General features: G+C 45.6%; 1 protein-coding gene across 1 annotated transcript in view; it reads right to left on the reverse strand.

Moving 5' to 3' along the window:
- The window catches only part of PTPRH (protein tyrosine phosphatase receptor type H), a 779225-nt gene that overhangs the window by 340286 nt on the left and 426581 nt on the right, over nucleotides 1-12358 (reverse strand). Inside the window, exon 10 of the mRNA XM_078655031.1 lies at nucleotides 5968-6252. Coding sequence (XP_078511157.1) covers nucleotides 5968-6252 — 285 coding nt within the window. The remainder of the gene's footprint in view (nucleotides 1-5967; nucleotides 6253-12358) is intronic.

Consider the following 12358-nt stretch of genomic DNA (forward strand, 5'->3'; position numbering starts at 1 on the left):
TCTGATCCTATTCCAGACTTACCTGCTATTTCAGTACTACCAGTCAAAGGCGAATTATGTGTCAGAAATAATGGTTCCGTACATGTAGGACATAGTGATTGTACTACTATTGTCAAGTATAGTGACAGTGGGAAATCTATTTTCAAAGCTTCACGTCATTCTTATTTTGTTTGTGGTCAGACCGCATATGTTCGTCTGCCCCTCGATTGGGAGGGAACCTGTTACATTGCCTTCCTACTGCCGCCTGTTTTTCTAGCACCATCTGATTATCATAGAAATACACATCTAGTACACATTAGACATAGAAGGGAGATCGAGTCCCCAATTGTCGATTATACTGAAACTGCTCTAGAACAGTATACAGATTTCAATAGAGGTTTCTTTTTCTTTATAGGACCTGTCCAGAATAGTAAGTTAATACGTAGATTGACTAGAACCCTCGAAGCAGTAGTGAATGAGACTGCCTCTGCTCTAGGTAACTTAACCGAAGAGCAATCTGCTATGAGATTTGTCGTGCTCCAGAATCGTCTCGTTCTTGACGTCATACTGGCCGATAGAGGAGGGGCATGTAGAGTCATCGGATCTAGTTGCTGCATTTTCATTCCTAATAACGCGCCGTCTGTTTATTCAGCTATAACCAGACTTCATAAAATTGCCCATCAGTTACACCAAAATCCAGGCACCTGGACATGGTCCGGTTGGTTCTGGAGTATAATTTCTGCCTGGGGATGGAAAGTATTGTCATTTCTAGGTATTGCAGTAGCGATCATATTCAGTTGCTGCCTCTGTATACAATGTGGCCCTGCGATTTGCGGCATTTGTGCTACCTCTTGCATTCCTAGTCCCAAGTCCCGTCCTAAATCCCGTTCCAATGACAATTCGAGACGAGCAAATGATACTGTATGAAATGATAGATGGTATCATGAATATTGATGTTTCCTGATGGAAACGTAGTGACAAGGAGGGAATGTGGAAAAGTAAATTTTGCCATGTTCTGTGTCCCTACGTGTTCCCCATCCTATGTTATGTGTGCATGATTAATATGCATATGTATTCCCCGTGACCGATTAAAGACGCAATTACAGTTGTGTCCATCTCTAGTATGCCAGTTTCCAGTTCTCGTGAAAACTACGAGTATTGAGCCTATGTAAAGCTACGTTGCCACGTTTCACAGTGTGTATGTTATTTCATTGAAAAGTCCCCGTTTCTAGGCCTCAAAAGGGCCCGGACTCAGATTCAGCTCTTGTCTCCTGAACCCTCGCTGAGGAGCGATACAGCCCCCACCTGTATCCCTGACCCTTCACTTACTTCCTGACTAGTACCCGGCTCGGCCTGGCTCTGCCTGCCAGTCTGCCAAGAGTATGTTATGATTCTAGTTATCAGTCCAGCCCTCCTTCTCTGCATTCCTACGCTACTGAATCGCATCAATAGTTTCCGTCATGGTCTAGTCTTTACGTCAATTTAATATTCATTTAATATTCCTCAACACGCACTACATGTAGAATAATGCATGCACCAGTCTTAGAATCTGTTAGCCTTTACCCCGATAACTTTTGGATTCTATCAACATGTTCTCTAAACATCAGATACTAGATAATGTTTAGGTACATGTCGCTCTGACTCTCCAGACTTCAGTCTCTGCTTCTAGCGCAGAAGTCATAGCCCCCAGCTTCTCCTTAGTAATACGTCATCGCCAGTTTGCGCGCACCACTAGGTTAGAGGTCCCGGCTCCTTAGGTAGCCCCCTCCATGTTTCCGCCCCATTTATGACATATTCTGTTACGTTTACATCACATGTCTATGTATACGCCTCCTGTTACACCCACTTTCACCCTTATCTTTCGCGACTGTTGCTAACCCCACCCACTGTCACACCTACTGTACGTACTGTAATGCAATTGTTTTAGTATATATGCTTGTGCACGGTTATTAAAAGCTGCTAGCCATTCCAGATCTTGCCCATGCAGGTTGTCCTGTTCCTGTCCTTTATGCTGTATTAAACCTGCAAACTCCTACTACCTCGAATCTTGACTCTTATTTATTGAGCTATCTGTTGTTGTTATCAAAAATAGAGGTATTATTTATTTATTTACCACAGTGCGGGCACTCCTGTTTAAACCTGTATTAAAATGACAGCAAGCTGCTGAGAAGTACTGGAACACCTGCACTAAAATGACAGCAACCTGCTGAGAAGTACGGGAACACCTGCATTAAAATGACAGCAACCTGCTGAGAAGTACTGGAACACCTGCATTAAAATGACAGCAACCTGCTGAGAAGTACTGGAACACCTGCATTAAAATGACAGCAATCTTCTGAGAAGTACTGGAACACCTGCATTAATATGACAGCACCCTGCTGAGAAGTACTGGAACACCTGCATTAAAATGAATGGCAGCAACCTGCTGAGACTTACTGGAACACCTGCATTAAAATTACAGCAACCTGCTAAGAAGTGCTGAAACACTTGCATTAAAATACAACAACCTGCTGAGAAGCACGGTTCTGAGCTGGGATGGTGCATTGAGCTAAAAAACGGTGATGGATTAAAACCATGATCTCTTGACTTGGTAAGAGTATTCTGCATCATTCAGAAACTCTGTCCATCACCACCCCCCTTTCCAAAATCGGTTTTATCCACACTATGTGTGGGAGGGTATGCTCAGACGTGAGTCCCTTGCTCATTGCACCATCAGGATTCAAGCAAGCCGGGCCGAAGAAGGCTGTGATGCCAGAAACCGGTCCCCGGAAGCTTGTTTCCTTCCCAGTATAAGAATTGGCTTGGTAGTTTGGTTTGCCCTGTTCCCATCATGCACTGGGACAGGAACAGACTAATTAGCATATAGCCAGGTTCTGAGCTGGGATGGTGCATTGAGCTAAAAAACGGTGACGGATTAAAACCATGATCTCTTGACTTGGTAAGAGTATTCTGCATCATTCAGAAACTCTGTCCATCACCACCCCCCTTTCCAAAATCGGTTTTATCCACACTATGTGTGGGAGGGTATGCTCAGACGTGAGTCCCTTGCTCATTGCACCATCAGGATTCAAGCAAGCCGGGCCGAAGAAGGCTGTGATGCCAGAAACCGGTCCCCGGAAGCTTGTTTCCTTCCCAGTATAAGAATTGGCTTGGTAGTTTGGTTTGCCCTGTTCCCATCATGCACTGGGACAGGAACAGACTAATTTGCATATAGCCAGGTTCTGAGCTGGGATGGTGCCTTGAGCTAAAAAACGGTGATGGATTAAAACCATGATCTCTTGACTTGGTAAGAGTATTCTGCATCATTCAGAAACTCTGTCCATCACCACCCCCCTTTCCAAAATCGCTTTTATCCACACTATGTGTGTGAGGGTATGCTCAGACGTGAGTCCCTTGCTCATTGCACCATCAGGATTCAAGCAAGCCGGGCCGAAGAAGGCTGTGATGCCAGAAACCGGTCCCCGGAAGCTTGTTTCCTTCCCAGTATAAGAATTGGCTTGGTAGTTTGGTTTGCCCTGTTCCCATCATGCACTGGGACAGGAACAGACTAATTTGCATATAGCCAGGTTCTGAGCTGGGATGGTGCATTGAGCTAAAAAACGGTGATGGATTAAAACCATGATCTCTTGACTTGGTAAGAGTATTCTGCATCATTCAGAAACTCTGTCCATCACCACCCCCCTTTCCAAAATCGGTTTTATCCACACTATGTGTGGGAGGGTATGCTCAGACGTGAGTCCCTTGCTCATTGCACCATCAGGATTCAAGCAAGCCGGGCCGAAGAAGGCTGTGATGCCAGAAACCGGTCCCTGGAAGCTTGTTTCCTTCCCAGTATAAGAATTGGCTTGGTAGTTTGGTTTGCCCTGTTCCCATCATGCACTGGGACAGGAACAGACTAATTTGCATATAGCCAGGTTCTGAGCTGGGATGGTGCATTGAGCTAAAAAACGGTGATGGATTAAAACCATGATCTCTTGACTTGGTAAGAGTATTCTGCATCATTCAGAAACTCTGTCCATCACCACCCCCCTTTCTAAAATCGGTTTTATCCACACTATGTGTGGGAGGGTATGCTCAGACGTGAGTCCCTTGCTCGTTGCACCATCAGGATTCAAGCAAGCCGGGCCGAAGAAGGCTGTGATGCCAGAAACCGGTCCCCGGAAGCTTGTTTCCTTCCCAGTATAAGAATTGGCTTGGTAGTTTGGTTTGCCCTGTTCCCATCATGCACTGGGACAGGAACAGACTAATTTGCATATAGCCAGGTTCTGAGCTGGGATGGTGCATTGAGCTAAAAAACGGTGATGGATTAAAACCATGATCTCTTGACTTGGTAAGAGTATTCTGCATCATTCAGAAACTCTGTCCATCACCACCCCCCTTTCCAAAATCGAGAAGCACAGGAACACCTGCATTAAAATTACAGCAACCTGCTGAGAAATTCAGTTTTTCGCCATCTAAGAATGGTAATTGTGATTAAAATTAGGGACACGCCTTTTCCATCTAGGTGATGTGTGGGGGTTCTAATATATGCCCCTTCTCCAACTAAAAGATCGACTTCCCCCTACACCTCACTCAGTTCGTCCGCTTCCTGTGGATTCGCCATGCCTTGTCTTATCACCAGCCCGTTCTGATGGAGGTCCCTGAGTTTAGCCCTATGGAGGTTAAGGTTCTTTTGTCACTTTTTGAAAAGTAGGGGGGTCGGGAGGGGGGTCTCCCAGATCTACAAATCCCTGGTCATCAACTCCCCTGACTTATTCCTTGTCCTTCGCACTCGCTGGGAGGCCTGGGTGGTTGCATTGGAGGATGGGGAATAGAGAGAAGCACTTACGGCACCCCTGGAGTTGGCCGTCTCCTCCCAGCTTCATTTGAACCAAGTAAATGTTCTTCATACAACCTATTTTACGCCAGAGCCTCTTTGGGAGGCAGATAAACTGCTCACACTTGCTTGCCGTACACTGACACATTACACTAAATGCATCAAATGTGTATATAATTTTTCTTGCATATGTGTATACTTTAGATTGTCTGGTTTATGTCTTACTTTGATCAGATGTCTTGCTATTGCCTGTTATTGTGTATGTTGTATGTCTTTTCAGTGTGTTAGTCGGACACCGGACGGTGTCCCGCTTCTATCACACCCAGTGTTCTATTGGTTTTAGTATTACTTTTGTATCAGGGAAATAAATCGTCCGGCTGGACAATTCCCCTAAATATATTTCCATTTGGTTTATATTTATTTTTCCCTTCATTGTTCTGTTGCTCTAAGGACCCCTGTTCTTTACAATATAGTACCTACCCATGGTCCTTAGCTTATTGCGCCTTGGGTTCCCTTGTTCCTCTTAAATAGTACACTGATAACACACATTTTTATCATGTGATTTGGCTGTGCCGCATAATACAGCAATACTGGTCCCCCCTTCGGGGAATCTTGACGGATGTGTTGGGTAGGCTGATAGATTGCTCGCCTCAGATCGTGGTCATGAGTCTACTGGAGGAGTTGGGCGGCAGGAGGTCTGAGAGACACTTGGTGGGGTTGGATATCCTGTTGGGGAAGCAAGATATTGCCCAGCACTGGACTTCAAAGACTGCCCCGATTTGCATGCGTGGCATACTCCATGGACTGGTGTTCAAAGATGGAGGCGCCAGTGTACACAGATCGTGGCTGACCGCAGAAACATCATAAAATATAGTGTATATAATGGGAACATTTCGGGCTCAAGGGAATTTGATGTGGACCCTTCTATTGCTCTCTGATTGGGGATCGTCGCTGTTTGCCTTTACTTTGTTATGCTTCCTCTATTTGCAGGTATGTTTTATATCTCTGAAATCCAATACGAATACTTTATTTAAAAATAAAAAATGTGCTCTTCTATACTGGTGCTGCACCATTACCCACAAATCAGTAAAACAGTCAGTGGGAGGTGCGGACACACTTCAATAAAGACCATCAGGTCTTTGCCCAAACGATATCTAAAACCTGGCACTTACTTGTCGTTGCGTCCTTGATGGTCACTGCGGTGCTCATGACGCCATTAGCTGTGTTGCTGGTAATGCTGAGGTTATACGGGACCCCTGGATTAAGGCCAGATATGACCCCGGTCTGCTGAGCTCCACCACCAACATTTGAAGCAAAGGTTACATTTTCCATGGTTCCCACCACCACCACCATATAAGTGTAGTTGGTCTGGTTGGGGTCCGTGGGCACCGTCCACTGCAGGGCCAGGGAGGTCCCGTTCCTGTTAATTACATTGAAGTTGCTGACTGGTGATGGCACTGAAACCAAATAATGAAAAGGAAGTTACATTGGTCACTTTAAGCTGGGGGCGTCCAGGCGTTTCATTGGTGCTTAGGAACCCGCCTGCCACAAAGTGTGCAAAAGGTACTTGCAAAGCCACACTACGCACCCATTTAAGAACAGCTTCAACACTATCAGTCAAAAATGGAGAATTAATAGCTGAAGTTAATTTTAAATTATAAACACCATTGATTCATACAATATCAAAGCTTGCTTGATTCCAGCGTACTCGAAAATGAAGGATGCACCGAAGTATCAAATTTGTCGGTCTCTTTGGCAGTTGGTATAAAAAAAGCTTGGCCTCAAACAAAGAAACTTCTGTGAAATCAATTTTGATTAGATTAGGAGTCCATTTTGCTTTCAGTGTCGTCTTGGAAGTCAGGACTGGGATTTAAACCAGGAGGAAAGAACTAGAATGTGAGAAATATGATACTGCCGAACTGCCAAGCCATGCCTTCCCTGGACCAGAAACAAGCTTCCGAGGAACGGTTTCTGGCATTACAGCCGTCTTCAGCCCGGCCTGCTTGAATCCAGTGGCAAAGTGAGCAAGGGACTCACGTCTGAGCATACCCTACCACACTTATGACGGCCAAAAGCGGTACAAAAGGGGGTGGTTCGGGTTGGACTGTTCCCATGAGGCACAGGGTCAGACTGATTTGCACATAGCCATGTCTGAACTGGGGTGGCAGAGTGGGCTAAAGAACGGTGATGGATTAAACCCAGATCTTTTGACTGGGTGTAAGTGTTTTGATCGATTCAGATGCTCCGTCCATCACCACCCCCTTTTGTACCGCTTTTGGCCGCCATAAGTGTGGCAGGATATGCTCAGACGTGAGTCCCTTGCTCACTTTGCCACTGGATTCAAGCAAGCCGGGCTGAAGACGGCTGGAATGCCAGAAACCAGTCCTCGGAAGCTTGTTTCCGGTCCAGGGAAGACATGGCTTGGCAGTTCGGGCTGGACTGTTCCCATGAGGCACAGGGTCAGACTGATTTGCATATAGCCATGTCTGAACTGGGGTGGCAGAGTGGGCTAAAGAACGGTGATGGATTAAACCCAGATCTTTTGACTGGGTGTGAGTGTTTGATTGATTCAGATGCTCCGTCCATCACCACCCCCTTTTGTACCTCTGTCTCATTATTAGCACACCACCACTGGTGAGGAGCATGGCTGCTGTCCAAATAAAAGGATAGTATTTTCCTTCCCAGTACTTCCTGTACTGTCCACACACACTACAGCATTCAGTGTGACTGAAAAACAGAGATAGTGTCCTAAAGAAAAGCAAAAAGTACTCGCAGAGCTGATGCAGTGTGCGATTGTGATCATAAAACACCCCTCTTTGGCACTGAACAATTTCTGAAAAGTAAAGCAACACTGCAGAGAAGTGATGGTGATGCTCACATTAAAGTACGGTGGCCCTGCTGGGACGAACGTGCAACAGCAGGCCATAAAGCGAACTAACTCTGTATAAACACTTGGCTTGCCGTCAAGTGTTGTTACTGTTCCTTCAGAGTTCCAGTAGCTCTCAAGACAAACGTGCTGACAGTACCCCACACGCCCTAGAGCACGAGGCCTCTTACATGCTGGTTGATGATGATTATGAATCCGAAACCGGTCCCAGGATGCTTGTTTCCGGTCCATGGAAGACATGGCTTGGCAGTTCGGGCTGGACTGTTCCCATAAGGCACAGGGTCAGACTGATTTGCATATAGCCATGTCTGAAATGGGGTGGCTGAGTGGGCTAAAGAATGGTGATGGATTAAACCCAGATCAGTTGACTGGGGGTGAGTGTTTGATTTGCTCAAACGCTCCGTCCATCATCCCCTTTTGTATCGCTACATGCTGGTGCACTGCTACGAAGAGTAGAATTCACTTACAGTTCACGCTGAACAGCAGAGTTGAATTCTGTGTATGTCCTACCATACATAGCACAAGTAAGCAGCTTGGCTGAGAGGCAGTACTGCTCACAGAAAGGAGCGCAAAGCTGCTGGAGCACTAACAATAAAATGACAGAGAATTGCTGGTAACTGGAATAAATATGCAATGTTACATCGCATACCGTTTACAACGCAAGTCGTTACAACGACTTACTATAGGGGGCACTGGATGTTGGAATAATATAATTTACTATTCCAACTCCACTCTGTGCAACAGTAGGGAAGGTGTTGGATTTTAAATCCAACACCTTTTGCCACCTACAGCAAGTCGTTGTAACGACTTGCGTTGTAATGGTTTGTGATGTAACAACGTGGTCGTGTAACGACCGCGTTGTAATGGCATGCAATTTATCGCTTGCTATGTAAAGGATGTCTCCCAACTGGAATACTTGTGTTAAAATGGAAGCCACCTGCTGAGGGGTACTGGAACACCTGTGGCAGTAACCTGCTGAGAAGTACTGGAACAGATGCATTAAAATTAACGCATCTGCCGAGAAGTACTGGGACACCTGTAGTAAAATTAAAGCATCTGCTGCGAAGAACTGGGACACCTGTAGTAAAATTACAGCAACCTGCTCAGAAGTACTGGAACACCTGCATTAAAATTAAAGCATCTGCCGAGACGTACTGGGACACCTGTAGTAAAATTACAGCAACCTGCTGAGAAGTACTGGAACACCTGCATTAAAATTAAAGCATCTGCCGGGAGGTACTGGTACACCTGCATTAAAATTACAGCAACCTGCTCAGAAGTGCTGGCACTCCTATTTAAACCTGTATTAAAATGACAGCAATCTGCTGAGAAGTACTGGAACACCTGCATTAAAATTACAGCAACCGGCAGAAAAGTACTGAAACACCTGCATTAAAATGAATGGCAGCAACCTGCTGAGACTTACAGGAACACCTGCATTAAAATGACAGCAACCTGCTGAAAAGTACTGGAACACCTGCATTAAAATGACAGCAACCTGCTGAGACGTACTGGAACACCTGCATTAAAATGACAGCAACCTGCTGAGAAGTACTGGAACACCTGCATTAAAATGACAGCAACCTGCTGAGAAGTACTGGAACACCTGCATTAATATGACAGCACCCTGCTGAGAAGTACTGGAACACCTGCATTAAAATTACAACACCCTGCTGAGAAGCACAGGAACACCTGCATTACAATTACAGCAACCTGCTGAGACGTACTGGAACACCTGCATTAAAATGACAGCAACCTGCTGAGAAGTACTGGAACACCTGCATTAAAATGACAGCAACCTGCTGAGAAGTACTGGAACACCTGCATTAATATGACAGCACCCTGCTGAGAAGTACTGGAACACCTGCATTAAAATTACAACACCCTGCTGAGAAGCACAGGAACACCTGCATTACAATTACAGCAACCTGCTGAAAAGCACAGGAACACCTGCATTAAAATGACAGCAACCTGCTGAGACATACTGATACACCTGAATTAAAATGAATGGCAGCAACCTGCTGAGACTTACTGGAACACCGGCATTAAAATTACAGCAACCTGCTGAGAAGTGCTGAAACACCTGCATTAAAATGATAGCAACCTGCTGAGAAGTACTGGAACACCTGCATTAAAATGACAACACCCTGCTGAGAAGCACAGGAACACCTGCATTAAATTACAGCAACCTGCTGAGCCGCAGTACTACTGAGAATTTCAGTTTTTGCCCTCTAACAATGGTAATTGTGATTAAAACTAGGAACATGCATTTTCCATCTAGGTGATGTGTGGGGGTTCTAATACATGCCCCTTCTCCAACTAAAAGATTGACTTCCCCCTACACCTCACCCAGTTCTTCCGCTTCCTGTGGATTCGCAATGCCATGTCTTATCACCAGCCCGTTCTGATGGAGGTCCCTGAGTTTAGCCCTATGGAGGTTAAAGATCTTTTGTCACTTTTGGAAAAGGAGGGGGGATAGGGGAGGGGGGGTCTCCCAGATCTAACAATATCTGGTCATCAACTCCCCTGACTTATTCCTTGTCCTTCGCACTCGCTGGGAGGTCTGGGTGGTTGCATTGGAGGATGGGGAATAGAGAGAAGCACTTACGGCACCCCTGGAGTTGACCATCTCCTCCCAGCTTCATTTGAACCAAGTAAATGTTCTTCATACAACCTATTTTACGCCAGTGCAGCTTTGGAAGGCAGATAAACTGCTAACACCCGCTTGCTGTAGACTGATAACACATTTTATCATGTGATTTGGCTGTGCCGCATAATACAGCAATACTGGTCCCCCCTTCGGGGGGTCTTGACGGATGTGTTAGGTAGGCCGATAGATTGTTCGCCTCAGATCATGGTCATGGGTCGACTGGAGGAGTTGGGTGGCAGGAGGTCTGAGAGACACTTGGTGGGTTTGGATATCGTGTTGGGGAAGCAAGATATTTCCCAGCACTGGACTTCAAAGACTGCCCCGATTTGCATGCGTGGCACAATCCATGGACTGGTGTTCAAAGATGGAGGAGCCAGGGTACACAGATTGTGGCTGACCACAGAAACATCGTGAAATATAGGGTATCTGATGGGAACATTTTGGGCTCAAGGGAATGTGATGTGGACCCAGTGGCGGCTCCTCTATGGGGTCGTTTGGGCGCCGCCCCCCTGCTTTCTCGCCGTGCGAGAAGGCAGAAACAAATGGTAGTTATTACCGTAATAACTACCATTTGTTTCTGCCTTCTCGCACGGTGAGAATGAAAACAAGTTACTTACCTGTAACTGTAGTTCTCCAGTATTGGAAGCTTGCATAGATTCACATACCTGTATCATTTCCCCGTCGTCGAGACGGGAGTCTCCGGTACATAAAAAAGTAATGGTTAGCAGTATAGCTAACTGTAAAACAGGCCTAGGCCCATTTTTCTTTTGCAACCCATAACCTTCTCTATATAAAAAAGGACCAAACTTTTCTCTTATCCAATCAGAGGCACTCACCCTCTAGAACCTTCCTGAGAGAACCTCTTGCCCCTCAGGTTTTCTGGCACTTGTGCTAAAATACTTTCCGTACCCAATCCGAGGTGAGCCTCTCAGGGGAGGAGGGTGGGCGTATGTGAATCTATGAAAGCTTCCAATACTGGAGAACTACAGTTACAGGTAAGTAACTTGTTTTCTTACTCCAGTATTGGAGCTTTCATAGATTCACATACCTGAATCAGAATAGCGAGCAGTAAATTATAGCACATTTTGTCTTTGTCACCTTGTTGTCATTAACATGCAACACATGATACTTACACATAGTAGCAACCGTATCAATATATACATAGACATATTTCCTCTCAATGACATATCCAATATCAATCAACAATAAACTGTGCTTTCCTTACCCAGGAAAAAGGAAGGAGGGATGAGAAAGAGGCTCACCGTTATTGGAAAAGGTTCCGCAGCACTGCTTGTCCCTCTGCTACATCGCTCCTTGCATGAGCATCTAGGCAGTAATGCCTGGTGAAGGTATGCGTACTCCTCCAGGTGGCTGTTCTGCAAATGTCCTGTATGGAGACGCCTGAAAATAGAGCAGTTGAGGTTGATACCGCTCTTGTGGAATGCGCACGAACACGTGCAGTCAATGGCTTTCCCGCTGCTTGGTGACAGAACTGGATAGCACTTGACATCCATCTTGAGATTCCTCGTTTTGACAACGGGAAACCTTTTCTGGGGGCACTGAATGCCACAAACAATTGCGTAGACTTTCTAAACGGCTTTGTCCTTTGCAAATAGAACTGCAGGCAACGCTGGACATCCAGAGTGTGAAGAGTCCTTTCCGCCGCCGTCGATAGTTAAGGAAAAAATCTTTTCAAGATTAAGGGCTCATTCAAATGGAAAGTTGTTGGTACTTTCGGAATGAATTTTGGATTCGTTCTGAGGACTAATCTGTTTTCCCTGAATTGGAGAAATGGCTCTTGTGTCGTAAGGGCTTGTATTTCTCCTACCCTTCTGGCTGAAGTTAGAGCTATTAAAAGAGCCACCATCCAGGAGAGGAATTTTAGATCGGCTTTGTGTATTGGCTCAAATGGTGGTTTCATAAGTTGTGACAAGACAACGTTCAGTTGCCATACATGGTGGAGGCCTGATGGGTGGGTAAACTCGAAATAATCCCTTCATAAATTGCTTCACAATTCTCTCCGACC

The sequence above is a fragment of the Lissotriton helveticus genome, chromosome 7 (assembly GCF_964261635.1).
Source record: "Lissotriton helveticus chromosome 7, aLisHel1.1, whole genome shotgun sequence".
Lineage (NCBI taxonomy): Eukaryota > Metazoa > Chordata > Amphibia > Caudata > Salamandridae > Lissotriton > Lissotriton helveticus.